At 42.1% G+C, this 23,454-nt stretch overlaps 3 protein-coding genes across 4 annotated transcripts; all 3 read left to right on the top strand.

Moving 5' to 3' along the window:
* Positions 1-512: 512 nt before the first annotated feature.
* cnppd1 (cyclin Pas1/PHO80 domain containing 1) lies at positions 513-7,743 on the top strand. Its single transcript, XM_071524579.1, has 8 exons — positions 513-693; positions 1,171-1,273; positions 1,772-1,853; positions 1,964-2,084; positions 2,291-2,419; positions 2,504-2,565; positions 2,669-2,786; positions 5,312-7,743. Exons 1-8 carry the CDS (start codon positions 631-633, stop codon positions 5,960-5,962), a joined length of 1,329 nt encoding a protein of 442 aa, XP_071380680.1. The 5' UTR covers positions 513-630; the 3' UTR covers positions 5,963-7,743.
* A 948-nt stretch (positions 7,744-8,691) lies between these two features.
* prkag3a (protein kinase, AMP-activated, gamma 3a non-catalytic subunit) lies at positions 8,692-12,947 on the top strand. Of its 2 annotated transcripts, none has more exons than XM_071524561.1 (13): positions 8,692-8,816; positions 8,926-8,965; positions 9,167-9,267; positions 9,464-9,545; positions 9,636-9,694; positions 9,863-9,908; positions 10,033-10,087; positions 10,207-10,333; positions 10,919-11,084; positions 11,216-11,253; positions 11,460-11,606; positions 12,006-12,193; positions 12,594-12,947. In XM_071524561.1, the coding sequence occupies exons 1-12, from the start codon at positions 8,799-8,801 to the stop codon at positions 12,120-12,122; spliced, it is 996 nt and encodes a 331-aa protein (XP_071380662.1). In that variant the 5' UTR covers positions 8,692-8,798; the 3' UTR covers positions 12,123-12,193; positions 12,594-12,947. The 2 variants fall into 2 exon arrangements, with proteins under 2 accessions (XP_071380662.1, XP_071380661.1); XM_071524560.1 differs by having other exon boundaries at positions 9,863-9,923.
* Positions 12,948-13,953: 1,006 nt separating this feature from the next.
* Positions 13,954-23,427, top strand: retreg2 (reticulophagy regulator family member 2). The gene is made up of 9 exons (XM_071524578.1): positions 13,954-14,229; positions 14,774-14,877; positions 15,711-15,741; positions 16,203-16,332; positions 17,161-17,245; positions 17,711-17,848; positions 18,526-18,614; positions 19,566-19,701; positions 20,292-23,427. The coding sequence occupies exons 1-9, from the start codon at positions 13,976-13,978 to the stop codon at positions 21,098-21,100; spliced, it is 1,776 nt and encodes a 591-aa protein (XP_071380679.1). The 5' UTR covers positions 13,954-13,975; the 3' UTR covers positions 21,101-23,427.
* The last annotated feature ends 27 nt before the right edge of the window (positions 23,428-23,454 follow it).

The raw sequence follows: 23,454 nt of genomic DNA, 5'->3' as shown, positions 1-23,454 counted from the left end.
AAATAACTGAAACGGTTTTTGATGAATGGAAGCAAGTACAACTGCTCCTGTGTATCAAACGAATGTTGACATCTTGGACAAACACACGTGGGCTGTTGCGAGGCTCGAACTCGCGACCTCACGTTTACCACCTCACTACATGGCTTTCGATGGAAAAGGTTTTGTGTTTCTCTGACGAAAAATACTATGATGTGTCACTATCAGACAGTATAATTCTCTTTAATTTTTGTGAAATTAATTACCTGACTGGCATTTAAAAGTGAATTTTGAACAGGAACAGGCACCTTGACACCTTGAGTAGGCTACTCAGTAAGGTAACCTAGAGGTCAATTGATTGATATTTTTGAAAACTTTGGTCTAGAATGTATGTCTACTAAAAACGTTATGGATGCCTGCGCCCTCTGTGGGACTTTAGACTGTCAACAGCTGTTGTGTAACTGCTCCCCTCCCATCTGTGTCGGTCTGGAAAGAGAGGGAAACAGTCGCCTCAGTCGTCACTGACTGGCTGTCAGTCGTCAGGGCGTGTAGCTAGCTGAAGCACACTAGCAAGGCGGGGGCCCAGGTCAAGCAGTCGCCTTTCCAACATTCAGCTTGCTAACTAGTTTAGCTAGCTAATGTTCAATCGGCATTATGGATTTCGACGCGTTATTTAACGAAAGGACATTTCAACTGTCGGACTTCCAGGAATTCACGGTATGTTGTTGAGCTAACGTTGGGGACGAGAAACTACGACGTAACGTTAGCATTGTTGCTAATGTTAGCTAGGTTAACTAGCTAGCAAGCTAACTAGCTAACCTTAGTTAGGCCGTGTGCCGATGTTTTGCCCGAGGAGCAAAGTTACCATGCTGAATGTTTCTCACTTATGCGAAACAAAGTCTCGTGTAAACTGTCTAACAGTGTTTATGTATAATAACTTTTATGGTAATTGGCGATATTTGCTGATGATGACAGTTAAGGGCTTCGCGTGAGCAGGTTGAGGCTTAACGTTAACTTTAGCTAGCAGATAAGTTAGCTATGGTCAATAACAGTGGCCATAAACGTTTCGTTATTGTTAGTTAAAGCACTTGTTAACATGCATACTTGGTGTTAGCAAAGTTAACACTGAGCTTGCTGCTCTATTATTTGTTATTACCGTGTCCCTAAACAACAACCCTAATGCTGTCTTTGCAGTTTCTTCCTGGACACCAGAAGTTGTCTGAACGAGTGAGAAAGCGATTGTATTATGGCCTGGACCAAGACGTTTCTTTAGACGCCCTCTCTTGCCCTGTTACAGGTGAGTCAAAGAGCCTTGGTAGGGATCGTCTTTATTTCCACTCTGTAACGTTACATGTTGACATTTAAAGGATGACATAAAAGTAATTTAATAGCACATATAATTAGGTAAATATTGCTACACAAACATTAAGGTGTTAGCATTTAAATACTATGTGAAACACATAGACCCAGATTAATTAAAACCTTTAACATAGTGGGTACAAAAACCTTTGCAATGTGAAAAATCACATCACAGCCCTAAGACGTGATAGGTGCAAGACAATTTGATTGACCAATCAGCGGTTATATCATTTGTTTTGCACATGCTAAAAGTGTTTGCATCCATGAAGGGCTTCAGTAAATCATTGCCATAGTTTGTATAGTTTGCACATCCAGATTTAGCTGACATGTACATGGAATATGTACAATGGAAATAATTGACTTACAGACATAAGTAGGTAGAAATGATTGCATATGAGAGGCCACTCATATCTTTTTCTACTTCCTGGCTTTTCAGACATTGCAGTAGAAATCCTCCAGAAATCTGCCCCTAGCCCAATTCGAAAGCTCCAGAAGAAGTATGCTGCTCATGTTGCCAGGTTTGTACTGTGGGTGCTGAATGTACATACAGATTTGACATTTCACAGTTGAGTTAAGTGTGGGGTCAGCCAGTCTTAACATTTAAAACAAATCTGTGTTTTTGCTTCAGGGAGGCTTGCATCTCTCCATGTGCCATGATGCTGGCTCTAGTTTACATAGAAAGGCTCCGACATAGAAACCCTGAATACCTACAAAAGATTTCCTCCTCTGACCTCTTCCTGATCTCCATGGTATGTGTTTTGGGTTCAAAGGTCATTCTAAATGGGTCACGGTGTTATTTCTGTTCACTGCTCATTTCAGCATAGGATTCATTGGTTCATTCCTCATGCGCCCTGGCTATGGGGACTATACTAGTACTGATGTGTTTTGACATGTGCATGATAGTGACATACTGATACACTTTTGACAAAGACACTCATTTGTCACCTTGTCTTAGATGGTTGCCAGCAAGTACCTGTATGACGAAGGAGAGGATGAGGAGGTGTTCAACGATGAGTGGGGGGCAGCGGGGAAGCTGGACGTCCAAACTGTGAATACCCTGGAGATGAATTTCTTGAACGCCATTGTAAGTTGGCCCATGTGTGAGTTTGTGCTCATGTCTGTGTTTGTGTCTGTGTCCCTTGTCTAACCATTGCATCATGTCTTCCAGGAGTGGAGCCTCTTCACAGAGCCTAGTGACTTCTTTGACGTATTAAATCAACTGGAAACCAGGTTGGTGGTCATCTGCTTACAACTTCAACACTCAGTACTAACATAACCTGTGTGTTTGTGTGTGTAAAATGAGTTTTATTGACTCCTGGCCTCTATTTCCCAGCATTGCGGAGAGGCAGGGGATGAAACGCGGCTGGTTCACCTACACTGACCTCTGTGTGCTGCTGGAGCAGTTAGTATGGAGACAGGCCCTCACAGCCATCTACCAGCACTTCACCAAGGTGAAAAGGGGAATTGAGTGGGTGGGGGATGGGACTATACCAAGAATGTATTAAACAATGTTTACATTATCGCACACAAGAAGGTTTTGCACATGCCTTGGCCATTGTGACAGATTTTTTTTTTTTTTGCGGGCTAGAGTCCTGTGGAGACATATGCTGCGCGCTGCACCAAAAGTTCAGAATTGTTTAACTTTGAACCTGTAGACGTAGTACAGCCACTGCGCTCAGACTGTTCGGTGCTGTATCTAGTTGTAGGTTCTTTTAAGTTGATAAGGATGGGGTCGCACACGATGAAAAGTTACTTTGTTAAGCACTTATTTTATTTCATAACGGGACGTTTTCGGCCCTCCGGCCTTCATCAGTGTCTAATAGTTACTAATATTTTTCCTCTATATGTAGGGAAACTTGATTGTCACAGGTGTGTGGAAAGACACAGGTGATCTCATCATCTCGACCTGATTTTGTTACAACATTGAATCAACAAAATAAGAAACTTCAAAGTATTTCATACATGCAAACAACACTTTCACAATACCTCTACCGTTTTGTCATGAAGGATCTAATCCCCATAACAAGAATCATGTGAAGATCTTGCTTTGTAAATCCCAGATGCTATAATAACTCCAACATGTGGTTACTATGTAGGGGTCATTTGTGCAATTTAACGATACACATATACTGTACATACACTAGGGATGTCCAACATAAATCGATGATCGATTTATTGTTTATGTATCACGTCGATTAACCTTAACCATTAACGACTGTTTGAATCAAGATCGATCAAGATTGAAAATGTGCATCCCTAACATACACATACATATACACACACGTCAACAACAACAAACTATGGGCTGTCTGAATACATCAGGTGGTCAGCCGTTCATTAATCAGACATACCAATAGTCACTAAATTTAAAGATTAGGCTACTATATTCACACGAGAGCCCGATCTCAAGAGTCATTCATTCATAAAAAGACCGTCAGGTTGCATTCCTCATTTAAACCATTAGGATGCAATGTATTTAAGGTATGTATCCAAAAACATTCTCTTTTCAATAAGGCATTTTCATTATTACCCCCTCTGCGGTTCAACCTAACTTTCTCAATGCCTATACATTTTAAGTCCTCCCATCTGTGTCCTTCATTTAAACAATGTCGGGCAACTGGGGATACGATGTCTCCCCTCCTGATGCTACTTCTGTGTTCGTTGAGTCTGACTTTAAGCTTAATAACGAAAATGCCATATTGAAAAGAGAATGTTTTTGACAGCCCATAGTTTGTTGACGTGTGTGTGTGTGTATGTATCTGTATGTATATGTGTATAGTTAAATTGCACAAATGACCCCTGCTGTTGTCCCCCACCAAAGGGGGACTATGGATCGGTCGCCGTCCGTTCGTTCGTTCGTTCGTTCATTAGTCACACTGTAATGTTGACTTTGTGCCACTAGGGGGCAGCATTGACAATGAATGGGGACTCAGTGGTAAAGCAATACAGTTAAAGTTATCATAGGTAGCATAATAGTCTACACACGCTACACACTTGGAGACATCAGACTGGATTGATGTGTTGAAGTGAGAGTCAATGGAGAATTTTTGGGCAAACCTCTAACCACAAGACACTGTAGTTATTGTACAGTTGTACTGTTATTGCACTCATCACTGCACTACCACTGTGCCGTCAGTGTTGACTACTTATATCATATTACCACTTACCTACTGTGCAATACCATATATCACTTATCATTTAGCATTTATATTATTCATAACACTCATGCTCCTGGTGTTGTATGTTATATTGTATATTGTATTATAAATTGTATTGTAGTGTACTTTGTATAATGTACGGATTGTATTTATTGCGTATTGTAGTTCTTATATTTTGTACTGTATTGAGTAAAAACAGGACAACTACAGTTACTACATTTCAAGATATAACTTGTAAGCCTAATTCTGAGGAGAGTAGGCAACAGAAATATATGGTCAATCTGTCCTTTCGTTGTCCCATACAATTTCACTCATATTTCAAGTACACTCAGCAATCACTGACTGACCCAAGGGTGGAACTACATCACTGGTGGGGGACAACATGTTTACTATTTGCTTGTTTAACTTTGAACCTGCCATGCACTGACCTTTGACCGTACTGCACAAGTACAACCATACAGCTGCTGGTCTAGAATGGAGGAAAAATTGATTGTGTATCTTAGAATTTCCTGACCTTTATACCAGTTCCATAAGACAGAGACCACACCACAAAACTTTTGAGACTACCACAATTGTTATAAAGTCGTTATTTAAGTGGGAATAGGTAGAGATTTAACTACTGTTAACGTTTAACCTTGTGTAGCTCCTTGTTAGCAAGCTAACAATAGTGCCATTGTGTGTGCCGGAGTGGTTTAACGTTGCGCTGTGCAAAACAGCGCACATAGCACAAGAGCCTTGTTTTGTTCTGTAATGTGAATGCCCTATTAGAGTATTTAACAAATTAGATTTGACCATAGTTTTTAATTTTCTTCTCTCAGGTGTCCTGTATGCTTGGCCTGGTCTATCTGACCAGTGTGGCTGGCCTTATCGCCACCAGCGCCGTGCTGCACCAGCTCAGTCTCCCCAGGAGCAGCCAGCCCCTGGTTCCAGCTCCAGCTGAAGTCAGCCCGGTCCCCCTCCAGACCTCCAGCCTACCCGCAGAACCCGCTGCTCCAGCCCTCCGCCTCCCCTGCTGCATCCAGGGCAACGAGAGTCTGAACGGGCAGACCGATGCACTGGGAATCAACCAGCAACAGCAACACAATCCCCCATCGGCGTCCTCCCAGACATCTATACTGTGTCTCTGGGGCTCCCTTCTCGCCTCGCTGGGTCACATACACCCTGAACCAAAACCTGAGCTGGAAACTCCCCAAGCCTGGTCTGCTGCCTCCCTGTTCTGCCCTGGTTGTCTTGCATCCCTTCCTCCACTTCAGTGTGGGCCCAGGAACACCACCTCAACACTCATCGCTCATGGGCCCCTCGATAACCATCAGCACCATGCACCATGGCTGGCGTCCAGCCTTCTTGGGGGGGCGGCACCAAATCTGAACTCTCGCTTGGGGGTATTGCCCCCTCTTCGGCCGGGACCCTGCCATCCAGAATCCATGCTGCCCCTAGACAAAGCCCAGGCTCTGCTTATGCCCGGCTAGAGAAAACTCCACTGCTGTTGACCTGGTGATGGACTCTGGAAATTAAACCAGCTTTGTTTTCATGACTCCTCAACCGCTCACAGTGATGTTTTTGTACACTTTTCCACATATTGTACACATGTGAAAAAGCAAGAGTAATTACGCACTTTTTGGACAGGATTTTTGGGTGACAGCAGAGTTCAATAATAGCCCAAATACACAAATTCATTTATAGTTCTGAACTATAGAATGACAACAGCAGAGGTTGTCATGCATTTCATGAATATTTGCCATAAGTAAGATGCCATAGAGTTGTTTTCATGCTCTGCGTCCTTGTATCTTGTTTAACATTTTTCATCATAGTTGATCACAAGGAATTTAAAACGGATTTGGATAATATGGAAGTTGATATTTCTGGTTTGATATGTTTTCCTTGCCTGCCCCATGTTTGTTTTGCTACCCACATGTACATTTGTTGGAAAGTTCAGGCTTGTGAGGCTTTAATGTGTGGGGCCTGTGTCATGTTTTGAATTGAGTTTTGATATATCACAGCTGTAATGTTACAGCTGGTTGCTACTTGACAGGTTGGAGAAAGTGTTCAACAGCATATCTGAAAGTTGATGAGTTTCACAATATGTGTGTTTTTTTTATGATGGGGCTCAAGATCTTGGAAGAAGGGAGTTAACTAGTTTACTTTGTCAGCTAAAAAGTTTGGTTCATCACATCCTCATTTTGCTTAGTGTTATAAGGGTTTCATTTATGCATCTGTTGGTTTACCATATGAAAATGCATCACACCAATGCTTCAGGCACTGAATTAGCACAGCTGATACTTTTTTGTTACTATCTGAGAAATGATATTCAAATTGTCTAAAATCCCTCTTTTTCTTGTAAGTTTTCCTTGATCTCTAAAAAAACAACTTTGGTCAGGGGATTAGCAGCAAGGAAAAGAAACTTCAGTAGACAATCTGAACGCAGATTCATAGTCTCTATACCTCAGTGTAACTGTCTTTGACCACACAGACAGCACGTGCACAGCCACCTGCTCCTCATATTCTGATATTTAAAAGCTAGCCATTTTTTCTTGCGGTTTCTATTTATTGCGTCATAGTATGCAGTGGATCTCGTGTTTTACGTTTTATGGTTGGGGGATTCATATTTCTGCAACAGGATGCCACACAACTTTAATACCACTTTCCCGGGACAGGCTAAACTTAACCACATTATGAGATTTTACAAGTCACCATTGAGATTTTATATATTTTTCCTTCTCTAAAGGTAAGACAGTCTGTATCAGGGAGATGGACTCCTAATGTTTTAGCTCATATCTAGTTATTCTGCTTGGCTTTTTTGAAGTGAATATTTTGGATATAATAGCACTTACTCTCTAATACGGATCTGTGTGAAGGCTATCAAATGAAACTCTGTAACCGTTTGATAACATTTCTCTGTTGACATGGATAAGACATGATGCAACACTGAAGTAAGAATATGGAGTGTGGAATTTGCACAACTTTCTCCATTTCCATTGCAACGCGACGTGTCACTCCATGGTTACTGCATTTTCACATTCATTGTCTATTCAACGCACCTAGCTTCCTGTGACAAAGGACAAATACTGGGAATTGGTGGTATTTTGACATTTACTTGATTTTACATGGATATGTTTCTTATAAAGACAATTTTTTCAGATTGAACCTTTGTCAAATTGCTCAAAGCACCTGAATTTGAGAGTTTTGATGCACGATGTCCTTTAATTTTGTAAACAATGTAAAATACAAATGTAAAAATCTGTAGAAAAGCCCAACCTTAATAAAAAAAAATGAAAATTCTCTTTGTGATTATGATCTGTGTTAAGCCCAGTAAAATCAAATGTAGCTTGGGATCACATGCTTTAAAACACACTTTACTGATCCCTGACTCTACATCCAACATTGTACACCCACTATTTATTTGGTCTCTCTCACAGATGGCATTCACTGTCAGAAGTCTTGACATTTAATCTCTAGATGGACTAATATTTTACAGTTCATACTGTTTAATTTCCAATATGGCAGTTTAAATGTCATCCTTTACAGAGTGACTTGCCAAATTACACCTCTTCATATTTGTAGATGCTGTTTGGTGTTACATCTGTGGCTAGATTGGCTCCACAGGTACAGCAACAAAGCGCACGTCTTTGGGTTTCCTGTTGCTATCATGAGCCACATTAAAACAATGAGCGACTGAAAAGCCTGCAGGGAACCGCCTAGAAGAAACCAGAAAAACAACATCTTTTGAAACCATTAACACTCGGTCACAAGTTGCCATGGTTCCAGCCTGTACAGTATGTGCCTCACCCCACTGTGGCCAGTAGACAGTGGTAAACTACTGTGATCTGCAGATAGGAGAGAAAAACACTAACAGTACAGCATGTGGTGGTGAGCATTTATCAGTCACATTCATATTGAGTTGCTTTCTTTTGCCAATACATTATGTACTATCACCATATGTGTGAACTCTAACTTCCTTTCCATCTGAAACAGAAGGTGTCAGTACACAGATGGAGATCACACCCTGAAACTCAATTAATTCCTTTAAACAACCTTGAAGGCAAGGTGACAAGTTTGTGTTTTATGGAGACGGGAAGCAGAAGTCTGAAGTGTCCCTCCTTACTGAGCTTGTGCCAGCTCCCCTCGCCCCACCCCTACCCCCTCCCACCCACCCTGACACATACCACTTGAGAGCTCCTAATATAGACCCGACTGCTTTGTGGGAAAGGGTAACGAGCGGTAGAGGCCTGTCTGGAGAGCAGAAACGCCAAGAGTTTGCGTTAAATGCTTTGAAGAACGCAACTTTTTCATGGACACAACAGAATTATGGAGCCTCCCTCTCAGGTAAAATGACACTAAGGCAGAATTATATTGAGCTGTATAGAAGTGTGTTAAACTTAAAAGATGTGTGTTGTTGGAGTCGGAGCAAGTTGTTTTACTTGATGTGTTGCAGGTGTCATTCCAAAAAAAGAAGCAGGAAATACAGAATAAAGGTACATGTGTATGTGCGCAAGTGCAAGGGTGTGTGTTTGTGGCCATGTCTGTGTCTGTGTTTGTAGGTGTGTGTGTATGTGGCCATGTCTGTGTCTGTGTTTGTAGGTGTGTGTGTATGTGTCTGTGTCTACATTACATCTGGTCTCTGTGCAGAGAGCATGATAAGCTGATACTATATGTGATGGTGTCTCTCCACCTAGAGGCTGAAGCCACAGTTTACATGAATTTCATGAAAAGCCACTGCTGCTACGATGCCATTCCAACCAGCTGCAAACTGGTCATATTTGATACCACGCTTCAAGTAAGAGCACAGCTATTCACACTGAAATATGAAAAGTTCAGTGTCTCATTATAGATCAACAGTCAAATTTAACACAGTGAGATATTTGGCATCTTGAATCACCTGAGTAAGATTCAATAACATCACTTGTTTTCCTTTAAATATGCTGTATCGCTTGTAAATTTATTTCTGACTGTGAATTTATCTGCATCTGAAGGTCAAAAAGGCTTTTTTTGCACTGGTGGCAAATGGCTTGAGGGCTGCGCCGCTATGGGACAGCAAGTTACAGAGATTTGTGGGTAAGAGGAGGGATTAAAGACAGTCATATTTAAATACTGGTCACTGTGAATTATAGTGATAATAATAACATAAATCCCTTCCTATCACAGGTATGCTGACTATTACAGATTTCATCAACATCCTCCATCGATATTACAAGTCGCCTATGGTGAGTTTCAAATACGCTGAAGTCAGTTTAAACTAGTTTTCATGGCATCAGTTTAGACACCAGTTCAGGATTGCAGGATTACAGTATTTGATTTGATCCATGTTTAAACTAAAACTGTTAAATCCTAACTTGACATCAATACCTTGATATTGTGGTTTCCCTTTAAAGGTTCAAATCTATGAGCTGGAGAACCACAAGATTGAGACATGGAGAGGTGATTCATTTGAAAGTAAATAACCAACACGTGACCAATGATACTGTCTCTGTGTACACATCTGTCTGGGATTTTCCATTAGAAGCCTCTCTCTCTCTCTCTCTCTCTCTCTCTCTCTTTCCAGATATCTACCTACAGTATTCCAATCACTTGCTCATTAGTATTTCTCCGGAGGCCAGGTGGGTCCACACAACACTCTCCCACATTTAAAAGTATCATGCTAGTGTCATGTGTCAAGTGTCATACTATAGTATTGTCTCTCCTCTCCTCTCCTCATTTTAACCTCCTGTCCCTGCAGCCTCTTCGACGCCATCTATTCCCTGCTGAAGTATAAGATCCACAGGTTGCCCGTCATCGACCCGGAGTCTGGAAACGTCTTGCACATTCTGACCCACAAGAGGATCCTCAAGTTCCTCCATATATTTGTGAGCAAGCTTTAACTTCAGATGATAACCGCTCAGAGAAAATGATGTGTTATGTCACTGAAATCAGGACTGGAGCAGCTATAGCAATTCTCGCCTTGCATGAAAATGTGTTCCCTATAACAAGAATTGGATTGACCATCACCACACGAAAGTTACAAATTATGATGAAAGAGTATTTTTTTTGTTTTTGAAGAAAGTTGGTTGGTCTTTGCTCACAAGCCCCGTGCTTCCCCATCTGTTTCCTTTTGTGCCAACTGTCAAACTGCAACGCTGCATCTTTTAAAATGGAGGAGGGAAAAATTCAGCTTATGCTTCTTTATATTAGCTGTCTATCAAGCATATAAAAGAGTAGGAAAGGTCAAGGGCTTGCTGAATATGAGACACTTTTCCTGACTGCTTTGTATGCAAATGAATATGTGTTATTAGTTGCTTCTTATTGTTTCAAATACTCATTATTTACCTTCATTCAACCTCATTTTTACATTCATCATAACCTGGCCAGGAAGCCGGCACAAACCTGGCTGGACACGCAAAACTCAACAGCAATACCAACGTTCTTCCTCTGTGGTGTTTGGACGTTTTCAGGGAGGAAAAGTTCCCAAACCTCAGTTCATCCAGAGACAGGTCCAGGAGCTGGGCATCGGAACTTTCAGGAACATCGCCACGGTTCGGCAGACGGCGACGGTCCACGACGCCCTCTCCACGTTCGTAGAAAGGAGGGTCTCTGCACTGCCGGTGGTGGACGAACACGGTCTGCTATTCAACATACAGCTAGAATTATTAGTGTGATTACTGGTGTGTTATTTAAATCCTGAGAAACTGTAAACACTATCCACTAAAAGAGTTCAGCCTCTTACAGCATCCAATATTTTGTTCCCTCAGGCAAAGTGGTGGCACTCTACTCAAGATTTGATGTGATAGTAAGTACTACAGAGGAACTACTCATGTCCTGTCATGTGTATTGTTGAACCAGGGTGCTATTTGTAATGTCATTCATTCAAAATATGCACTACAACACCCTGCAGCTTATTGTACTTACATAAAAGGAAATATAGATGCATTGTATGGTGACACGTACTGAACACAGTGGTCAGTGAGTGGGGTTTCCGTGTTTCCTCCATGACAGAATCTAGCAGCCCAGAAGACGTACAACAACCTGGACATGACTATGCAGGAGGCCGTTAGGAGACGCAAGTGTTTTGTTGAAGGAGTGATCAAGTGCTATCCTGACGAAACCCTGGAGACTGTCATAGACCGGATAGTCAAAGCTGAGGTAAAAAATATATATATATATTTTGGTCAAAAGCTGTATTATCACATTATTGTGAAAAGCTGAGGTGAATATCTTCTCTAAACTATGCATGTTATACCTCTTAAATTCTACTTTTGCAATATGTCCTGAAACTACAATTGACTTATCAGTGGAAAAGACACTGTTGATAGGCTCTCTAACATCTGTGCAATCATTGAACAAGGCTTCCTTTAATTACATTTAATCTCTAAACTGTAAATTTATATTTGAGATTTGAAGTTCTACAGGTTCTGCTGCACAAACCCTCTCCAAAGTCCTCCTGCTCACCTTTCCCTACCCTTCCTCCCACCCTCACCTTCTCCCTCCACCCCCCCCTCCCCAAACCCACCTCCCCCACGCCCCCCACCCCCTCTGTCCCAGGTCCATCGGCTGGTCCTGGTGGACAGGGCAGACGTGGTGAGGGGCATCATCTCTCTGTCCGACCTGCTGCAGGCCATGGTCTTATCCCCCGCAGGTATTGAAGCCCTTTTGTCCTAGCACCATGGGGGCCGACGGTCCCTCCTACTACCTACCTACCTTTACCGCCTGTAGGCCCTGATCCCAGGCAGGTAGGCTCTGGATCCTGTCCCTCAACATCCCCCCCCCCTCTCTCTCCCCACCCTGTTCCCAGCTACCAGAGGCCTTGACCCACATGTAATGTTGTCACGTTTGTCAGCGCAATAGAAAACCACCCCCGCTGTTCTCCCAACAACCAGGTCTTGTGCATGACTGTCTCTTAAGCACACAGACACATGGACACACACAAATGCACACTCAAACACACACGCATGCATGTGCACACACTCACACAACCCCCACTAAAATATGAATATGCAGCCCCTCTTCCCTGCTGCTTGATTGATGCTTTGCAAGCAAGGATCGTCTGTACATTTTCAGGATTTTACATGTGACACTCACTGAGTTTGAATTAGAGTATTATATTCAAATGTTTTTGTTTCTGTCTTTCAGAAATCGGAAGATGACTGGAGTGAGTGATCACAAGAGGAAATTGGAAGGAAAATTCCCTGGTTGTGCTGCTGTTTATTGTGATCATAAGAGAGCTTTTGTGATCATAAAAAGCAGTTTCATGTATTTGGGGTATAGTGGAGTAAAATGAATGGACACAGTGAGCTGACCTGAGTCTCTAAGGTCTGCAACTCAGTGTCCATAGTGACTGCATTTGATCAAATTGATCAACATATTTACTCAGTGTTGTATATTTCTGTATTAAACATTTGTATTAAAGGTTGCACATGACTGGTCTTTTCAAGGTAAACTGATATTTTAGTACATCCCCTGGAGAAAATGTGTGGGCTAGCTGGAAGTGTGATTTCTTCAGGATGAAATGTTAATAATCTGAATTTATTAAAAAGAGTCAATCGTTTAAAAGTGTTCAGATTCTACATCCATTGTTACTATTCATTCTACGCCATTCATGCATATCGGAAAAAAGTAAGAATATAAGATAGATATCTTTTTAAAAAAAAAAAGAGTATCAAAAATGTCAAATATATATGCAAATCTCCCAAAGTACCTCAACATTTTAAAGTTGGAAAGGAGGTTAGCACAAAGTATGTAAAAGTAGCTATGAGAAAATATAATTATGTTATTATTATTATTGTTATTATTAATGCAACAATCCAATATTGCAGGGAAGCTATGGACAGGACATAATTCTGCCTTTACATAACATTCATGCGTGTAGCAGCATCTGTACACCACAGGGTGGTACAAATGAGCTTGATCCCCCCACTCCCAACACCGTAAACAAGGAAACACGTGACTGTATTTTTTTCTAATCCGTGACGGGCCTCGTCAGATCCATCCGCCCATCCATATTATAACGACGTAAAGTGGTCCGAAATTACCCCAACAATGCCGGAAATGAGCAATATTGCCTTCAAAGTAAACATATGAAAATGTGTTACTTTTGAATAAAAAAGGCGATTGGGGTGTACATAAATCGTATCAAATAACTCAGTGGAATCATTATCTTAAATATGCAACTTTGGCTGTAAAATAGTCTAGTATACAATGTGGTATTTGAGTCTATGAAGTTTCAACAGCACTATATATATTTCATGTTGTATAGGCGCATACATATTGCTATGAATGCATACTGACATTTTGAGGGAACAAACGACAATTGTATTTTCATAGACTAAAAAAAAAAACAACATTCTTTATTTTCACTGGTACTTTTTAAAAAAATCGTTGCCACATGTGCGCCAATAATGCTTTTATTTTGAAAGTAACAACCGGAAAACTCATTTTTTATTCTGGCTAGCTTGACGCTGGTCATTCCATATACCCCGTGATCTCCAAAACAACATAACAAAGTGGGGGAAAACATGGCGAGCGGAGAGGAGGCCACAAGACGCCCCTCGGTTACCTCCTCTTCGATCGGCCTGGAGGCCCTGTTCCCTGCCGGAGCATCGGAGCAGGCCTGCGGGGACGGGAACCCGGAGCTTGTCCGCCTGCGGGAGCGTCTCCAGAGCTGGCTATCGCAGTACGAGCCCCTGCTGCTATGGGTGCAAAGGCTGCTCGTCTGGGAGAGGCCGTTGTACAGCATCTTTGTCGCCCTGACACTCAACACCTTATTCTGGTAACCGTCAAGTCTGTCGTTTATCGTCGTTTATCATCCAACTGACACCTTGATAACGTTGCAAATGAAGTGAATCGTTAGCTAGTTGGCTAACGTTAGCGAGGCTATTACCAGTGTATGTCAAGATAAGTTAGCTAATCCCACGTCTTTAGCCTAATGCTAACGTAGCTTGCAAGCCAATTTAAACTTAATTTTCAGCCTGGCTAATTCGGCGACATACATTAAACACCATCTGTGGATATTGTATGGCACTGACAAAATAGGGAGCCAAAGTTATTTTGAAGTGTTACCTCTGTTAACTTTTGTACAGCTCAGTCCTAGCAAACCCTCATGTCATGCTGAGTGGCCCAGGCCTTCTTACCAGCTGTCAGTTACAAACAGGTCGTTACTCTCTCCCGCCTCATATTCTGCAAGATCAACTGGTGCTATGTAGTAGTATTTATTAAGTGTAATGTGGAAGTGAGTTTCTTGACAGTGAAGTGTCTTTCCATTACGTTTGTGTTGCTGTTGAACGTAAGCCAAACTGTATTTATGTATTTCCCAGGCTCCTGTCCTCCACCTCCCTGCGGCCTCTGTTCCTACTCAGCGTGTCCCTGCTGGGACTCATGCTGCTGGAGAGATGGAAGCATAAGTTGCCTCTCATCACTGGTAAGACCAGCACTTATGGAATGTGAATCTTGTCCTCTGGGTTTGTCACTCAGTACTCAAGCAAATGTTCATGTGTTGCTAAGCCAGTTTAAACCTGTGTTTGTGGAACACTGTACCTTCACTGGATGGAGAAGCCTAAACTGACTTTGTATTGGGCTTTACACTTTTTCATTGTGTTATATGGGTTTACATGCTTAAGAAAATATTTCCTCATAACTTTTTAGTGTAAGAATAATAATAAACAAGTGGAATCTGATCAAAATGTTGCATTAGAATCAATTCAGGTTAAGGGCTTCCCATAGACATCCATACTTGTATAATAAATATGTAATCAACAAATTGCATCATATTAGAGGTGGCAGGCATTGACTGGTCAATATCTGATTTTTAATAAAAGGCAAACCAATATATTTGTCTAACCCAACCCAAAAATACATTTCACCCAACCCAAAATACATCTCTTCAAGGCTCCATTATTCTGTTAATCCTTGTAACAGGAGCCTTGTCTTGTCAGTTAGAGAATGATGAATCAATGTGAGTGAAATCTGACCCAGCTCCATATTTTACCTTTCTGTGGTTGGGCTTTTTTTTTTTTTAGACCAAAAAAATGGGTCTCTCTGTTGAATGACTTATAGTCTATTTACCCCAAGGGTCCATAATCTTCTTGAAATACTGGTCTTTTAGTTTGCATATATATCTAGTTTGAATCTTGGCTTTTCTGTCTGTGACTCATTACACGCACATGTTTTTTGCTAAGTCTACTAAAACATGCTCTGTTTTAAAAATGTGTACATGATCTACTGCTAATCGTGTGTTTTTTTCCTCTACTGCAGTTCAACATGTAGAGACCCACCCAGTCCAAAGGTGTGTAGTGTATAAATGCCAAACAGAATGCCTGTATTATAATATTCTCTACTACACTACTCTTAATACTCTCATTCCCTGAAGTAACTCTGGATAAGTGCGTCAGCTAAATCCTTAGCATGACATTCAAGTAAAGTACTTGACATTCAAGTAAAGTCCATCAATGTCTCTCTGGTATGATTTTGACATTTCCTCACATTTCCCCCCTATCATCATAGCTAATGTTAGTCTACTGGTCTAGTTTGGTCTGTTTAGTGTGTGTTCATCTTGTGTCTCTCCCTCCCTCCCTCCCCTCTCATGACTTAAACATGGAATCCTACACGACCTCTCTCTGAAACCTCAAGTATAGCCTGAAGCATGTTAAGTACAGGTTTTTGTTCCTTGCAAGTGTTGATTTTGTCACTCTGTTCCCGTGTTTGTGGGGTGTGTGTGTGTGTGTGTGTTTCCCTCTCTGCATACAGAGAAACCATGAGCACGGAGCAGCGTTTGCTCAGTATTCCCGAACTCAGCCACCACCTGGCAGAAAGCTACCTGACCTGCTGCCTCTACCTGCAGGAGATGCTGCAGTACAAGCAGCAGAACCATGGCAAGGTACAGCACTTTGGCTCCGGCTGCTATGGCCAAAGAGAATGCATAAGGTAGAGAGTCGACGGGAGTTACGAGCCTTGGGAATCTTTGTAGTTTTATTTCTATTTTGGAAATGCACAGCTGCACATGTCACCCATTATGGATCTTTATGAGAATGCCAGTAGACCAGGGAGAATCATGATGATAACGTGTTTAGCTTGTGTTCCTACCTTGAGTCCTGAAGTCGGCTATCTTGTCCCTCACCATCTTGGTTTTACCTTTATAAGGTATAGGTTTATTCTGAGTGAAAGAATGTCTGTCTACACTCAGACCATCTGGGGATTTGTTGGGAACAGCTAACTCGCTAGCGGTGCTACTTGTCTCTCCGTATGGTAACATTACAAAGTTTTTAATTAGCATTTTGCAGTTCGTTGACAGCAGCCAGATATGTAAAAGATAACACTGCAAACACTGACAGGCTGACAACAAGTAGATGTTTAAATTTAGTTCACCAACAATCTAAATCTGTGGTTGGGATGAGAATCTACAAGACGGGGATCAGGGTGTATCTCGCAAGTGTGTACCCCACCCCCCACCCCCCCACCTTTTTTTTTTTTTTGATGTTATATATAGAATCCCTGCTGCCAAGTGCATTCACACAAACTATCTGATCTCTGCAGGCGCTGCAGTTGTGAGAGCACATTCAGACATTCTCCTTTCTCATACACACACACACACACACACACACCACACACCTGCAGAGATGCAACTTTTTCACTTCCTCCTCTGTACCCCTGTTACCTCATCCAGTTTTAAGGTGTAGTAACCCAATTTTCCCTCTCTGTTTCCCAGTTCTGTGTGATGATGTGCAGTGGCTGTTTTGTGCTAGCTGTGGTTGGACACTATGTACCAGGAATCATGATCTCCTATATCATAGGTGAGCCATCTCCAACCTCATTAGCATCACAAACTCTTTCACGTGCCAAGCCCTGACTTTCCATTGCATTCCTTGGCTCTCATTACCACAGTGGGTGTGGTTATTGGTAACAAAAGTGTTGCTACTGAATAGAGTAATCACATATTGTAGGTGGTTTTGCATTCTTTGTTAATGACTTTGCTAGAACTGATATCAAGAATCCTGTTTGTGCAGAATCATGTTTGTCTAATACTCTAATTCTCCCTTGGCATGGCAATGTTTTGTACCAAGTGGATGGATTTTTTTCACACCCACTTGTTAAATGTATCTCTTCATACCTCATCAAGTAGCTGGATCATCACTACAAATTCTGCCTTTTTGCACCCAAAGTATCCACTTTGTATGCATTAGCATGGCGCTTTGATACTTGTCATGAACAAGGGCAGTCAATGGGATTGTCAATTTGTTGTGTCTGGACCTGTCCAGTCCTAAGCGTGCTGTTGTGGCCGCTGGTGGTGTACCATGAGCTGATCCAGAGGATGTACACTGGCCTGGAGCCAATCCTGATGAAACTGGACTACAGCATGAAGGGAGATACCGAGCACCGCAAGCACGACAAGAGGAGTGAGTGCTATCGTAACACACACCACTGACAGCAGTGCTTGTGGTTGTAACATTGATACAGGCCTTTAGCATGTATATTTTGCACCAAAAGAATCTACAACATAAGCTTTTCATGCCTGAGCTGTTTAGATTAGCCGTGATACTGCCATAGCATATATCAGCTGACATGTTACCTGCAGTGAAATATAACTTTTAGCTTCATGATTGTTCTTCCTTCATCCATATTTAAAAACACAACGTGCAGCATTGATTATTCACGACAAAATGTATTTACATAAGCAGTAAGATTCTTTGATTTTCTTATCAAATCCGATTTTTTTTTTTTCTTTTCTATTTGACATCCTCAGACTCCAACTATTGCAAACACAGACAGAAGAATGAGCACTATTGTAACACCATGTGTTACACAATCTGACAATAAATATTAGAGTCAGAACCCTTAAATGGAACCGTGCTGTATATCAGCAATGTGATTAGAAGTTCCTCTGGTTACTATTGCACCCAGACCCCATATGTCACACTTACTGTACTGTAGGTCACCTAAGAAGGTGTGGCCATAATACTGAATGCCACTCAGCCATCATTTTCATGTGTCGCCAGTGTGCTATCCGAAGTTCACATGCCTTTTTTCCCCTTCAGTCGAGGGTGAGCATTTTAAAACTGTGTGTTTTTAACAGAGGTGAAGAAGGAGGTGGAGGAGGGGGACGAGCCCAGGGCCGAGACGGAGAGCGAGAGCGAGGAGGAGCTATCGTGTTTCGCTCCGACGGTAAGGACACACGCCTGAAAACCCACCCACCTCACACTGTCACATAGGCTCATCAAGAGTGTGTGTACAGCTGCCATAAGGCCACCACTGGGAGCAGGGCAGCGCTGGGAGCGGGATGAGGTGTGACGAGATTAGTCGTGGTCCTCGTGATTGTGGACACGGGGCAGCCTCCTCTTAGTTTAGCTGGAATTGAGCTGTGTTGACTAGTGTAGTAGATAGCTTCAGAAAATACTTTTCAAGCACTACCACATTCCAACTGTAATACAGTAGTACAAAAGTGGGACTGGTAAATATTTTCATTCAATCATCCACTTAGCTACACTTCAGAAGGTAAAGGTAAGTTTATCTTGAGTATCAGTTCAAGCATCTTTCAACAAATAAGAATTAAGACTCATAGACTCCAGGATAATCTTTACAATATAAATTTAAAGACAATAATTGGTCTGTATGGTTTGCTGCAGTGGTTCTCAGCCTATATGTGACTCCCTGTTGCAGATGTGAATGCACAGGAGAGTGAACTCTGATACCAAAGGATGATTCTCTTTTATTCTCCCTTTCAGGCTTTTTGCCTCAAATCTTGCAAGTATTCCACATATCTCAAGATCAAGGCATTTATTTATTTAGGATTTATGTTTTTTTTTTTTTGGCATTTTTGCCTGTAGATAGTTCAAAGTAGAGAGAGACAGGAAAGATTGGAGAGAGAGAGGGGAATAACATGAGCCAGATTTGAACCCAGGATGTCGCATATACATGGTATGCGCCTTAGACCACTGAGCCACCAGGGCGCTCGAGAAAGGAATTTATGACAGAGAAGAGAAAGTTGTTTATTAGTATTATATAATTTGTCAAATCATCCTTTAAAAACGCTTAAAACCATTTTGAGACTCCCTGTGGAGAAGCAGGTCTTCGCTGTGCAGTGATGTGACTGAGTGCTGTGTTGTGGTCGGTCAGGTGGACGTGAAGACCACGGCCCTGGCCATGGCCATCACAGACTCTGAGCTGTCGGATGAGGAGGCGTCCATCTTGGAGAGCGGAGGGTTCTCCGTGTCCAGAGCCACTACTCCTCAACTCACTGACCTCTCCGAAGGTAAATATCATTCACGTTAATGAGAAACTTTATTGGTTCCCATAGGCAAATTCTCTGTGTAGTGTGTTGAACATACACAGTATTGAAGAGCTGCTGGTTTGAGCTAACTGTTGGACTACGTTCACGTTCTCAAATGGTCCTGCATCATGTTTTCGTGTGTCTGTATGCAAGACTACAGTCACAGCAATCAAAGAAGAAAAATGGTCTGCTAGCAGAAAACATTGTTCAGGCCTGCCCATTTTCAAAGAAATATTGAAATGAAGCAAGCCTGGAGATTTGTTCAGTGTGTGTGCAGACCATTTTTTTTTCTTTGTCATGCTCCACTGGTTCTGTGCCTCAAAATAGTTTTTCTAACCGGATAAGCACGGTGGTTTTCCACTCAAGTCTACAGTCCTCTTTGTCTCTTAAAATTGTGATCTGTTCATCTTTTGTTTTGTTTTTTAATTAATTTTTTGCATCCTTTCTTTTGGTTGCTCTGGAAAGCTCTTTGTGATGAACTTGTTTTGTAAATTGCACAAAATAAATAGAAATAAAATGGACTTTAATGCTTTTTAAATTAATTTGACTTCGCTCTTGCGCCTCTCCTCCAGACCTGGACCAGCAAAGTGTGCACAGCGACCCAGAAGAAGCCTACCTGCGGGATCTGCCCGAGTTCCCCTCAGTTGAGGAGTTCCCGTCCATTGAGCACAGCCTGCTTCACTTCCCCCTGCGGGGCCCCGGCCAGGGTGACGGAGCCCAGGGTGGGGGGCCGTCAGAGGGGGAACCTTTGAGCCCCGCCAGCCTCCTCATCCAGCACCTGGCGTCCCCGCTCCACTTTGTGAACACGCACTTCAACGGACACGGACGGCCACCCGGAGGGGAGGGGGGTGGGACGCTGGGGTCCGGGGGAGAGCACGAAGCGGGGCGGGAGGGAGGAGAGGAGAAGGAATCCGCAGTAGCCCAGGACGCACAGCGCTCCCTGGAGGCCTTGAGCGAGGAGATCGTGAGCACGGCCATCTCCACCGTGGTGCAGAACACTCTGTCGGCCCTGCTGCGCTCCAGCGAGGCCAGCGAGGAGCCCTCCCTGGAGGAGTTCCTCCCCACCGAAACCCCCCCCAGCGCTCTGGAGATCTCCACCCACCCCACCGATGCCGCCGCCACCGCTCACACTACGACAATGGCGGCACCGGGGCCTGACGAGGACCCGGACGAGGCGGTTACAACAGAAAGCGGCGCCGGCGAGGAGATGCCTGACGACACGCTAGTGCCGACCGAGGAAGAGGACTTTGAGCTTCTGGACCAAAGCGAACTGGAGCAGATGGACGAGGGGCTGGGCTTCAGCTCTGACAGACAGGCGGTGGGCGGAGCCTCAGGAGCTCCAGACACGCCTCCGTCTCCCCAGCATCAACCGCAGTCCTAGCTTCCCTTCTGCCTCCCGCCGCCCCCACCTCCAACTGTTTTGTTTTTATTTGTACATGTTAGAACTACATCATATACATACCTACTGCTATATACATTTATCAGAGGGTCTTGGGTCGAGTGACCGTCGGTTGGTGTTTGTGTGGCAGATGGGTGCGATTACTTGGTGCGTTCTGCTTTCACAGACTCATGTAGCAGAGGTTTGTTCAGCCTTGGCTCGCTTGAGTTTTGATGTTTCTAGTCCAGGAAACGGCCAACCATCAGTTCAAGGCTCATCAGCTACTGTTAGGTGGCATTCAGAATGATACAACATTGATCTTTGTACATTGAAATACACAAACTTATCATCAATAATATAATTGTGCACCCACAAGAGAGGTTTTTGTTGTGTCGTGCTGCATGCTGGCCTGATGGTATGTATCATGTTGTCGGATGAGGGCATGTTCATGGCAGAATTAGCTTGGGGTGAAAATGTATAGAGGAGTCATTATTGTCATGGGTGGCACCGCATTTCATCTCTGAGCTTGTGACACCATTCACCATCTGGCAAGAGATTCCAACCCTCTTTCTCACTGTGCATAGTGAGAAACCAATTCAGTCTCCTGTCACAATAATGATGCCTCTGTTTTCCATCTGGACGAAGAGCTTAACCCTTCCACCTTGTTTTCAGTCACTAGCAGATGTTTATTTAGACGGTCTTATTGAGAGAGTCGAGATGTTGGATTATATAGCTATTAATATATGATATAAATTATTTAATTTAACGGTCAGTTAATGGAACTTTATCGTTGTGCTGAGGGAAAATTTAAAAGTAATAGATTTTATCCCTACAGTCATCCATATTGATTGTATGATATGCATTTTAATGACGACGCCATGGACTCCAAAGTTCAAAATGTAGTTACATATTCCCAATGTTTGACATAGTAAAACAACAATAGTGTTATCTTTCACATTATCCTTGCTTCCAAGGTCACAGTTTTGACTAAAAGCATTAGTCATTAGTGGTCATTTTCACTTGTTGCCTGGAAATGGAAACTAATACTTTGACGTTCTTGGATGTTGGCAAGTAATCGATCTTTACCCAATACACACAAGTGACTTTGATGTGGCAACATAAAATAATTGCTCCTGAATTTCTTCTTCGTGATTGAGGCCTAATTTCTATTGATATTTGTGAATATGATTTCATTTTGCCATCTAAAACATCCTCAACAGACTTAGTAAGTCTTAGTAACTGTATTTGTTCTTGATCTACAACTCTGTTGAAAAATGCAGGCTTCCTGGCAGACAGACCCACCCGTGTCCAACTGTTTGTACATGTATATTCATCACTGGGATATGTATATTTACAAAAGGATCTAGTTTGTGCCACGATGAGTCCATGCATGCCATGCATCACGCATGTATTTACCATGATCAATATTTGAGGTCAACCTTCTAAAGAATGTTATTTTTATTCAAGCAGATTTTTCTTTTTTGAAGGGATATAAAAAAATTAATTACATGTTATGTATCTGGCCGCTGCTGAGAATTTGTGGAAAAATTTGACATGACAAAAACTGACAAGAGAAATCAAGCACTAAGCTCAATTGTATGAAGAGGCTGGTTTTGCATTTGTATACCACTCAGCATCTGAATCTCAGGGGTGGGTTGTACAAATTGAATATAACATTGCAGAATACGTGTCCATTTCCCAACTTGTCATAGTGCACTGTATTTGTACTAACCTTTCCTTTTCTTGGTCAATGCCTCCTTGTGTATAGTGTAGAAATGCTAAAGGAACGTGTATATTCTGCATGTAAAAACAGCACTCTGTTAAAGTTCTCCTTGTCAACTGATAAAGTACTGCACAATTTGTGACAAAATTGCAATTTGAATGTTTCAGGTTAAATGAGCCTGTTAAATTTAGACTTTAATATTGTCACTGAGGGCAATAAAAGTTTTGATGTATCCTGATTTTTAAAAAACTACCCCATTGTAAATGACAACAGGCGGCAAGTCATGACATCAGATTTAGAGAAGGATATTAACAAAGACTAGTTTGTGTATTGTAGTAGTGTGTTTGTTTTATGCTTAAAATATCGCTTCTAGAACTATAAAAAGGCACTTAACAAGAACTGTACAATTTTAAAATTTAAAAAAAAGGAATCTATTTTCTAATTTCTCCTTTTTTCCAGAAAGTACTCAGTTTGATCTTTTACATCTATAAATACAAAGGCCAGGGAGGAGTTTCACAAAAGCTGAATAGATTTATTGTCATTTCAACTGGTTAAACAAAATTGCAACTCTCAACATGTGAAAGTCAAAGAGAATAAAAGAACAAACTGAAACAAAGATAAATTCTGGCATTGA

This window comes from Centroberyx affinis, unplaced genomic scaffold, assembly GCF_046629955.1.
Source record: "Centroberyx affinis isolate AG114_WGS23_722 - 3 ecotype Tasmania unplaced genomic scaffold, CSIRO-AGI_Caff_v1 ptg001205l_1, whole genome shotgun sequence".
NCBI lineage: Eukaryota > Metazoa > Chordata > Actinopteri > Beryciformes > Berycidae > Centroberyx > Centroberyx affinis.
Note: the sequence above shows the minus strand (reverse complement) of the source record. Positions and strands in the feature narration are given on the sequence as shown.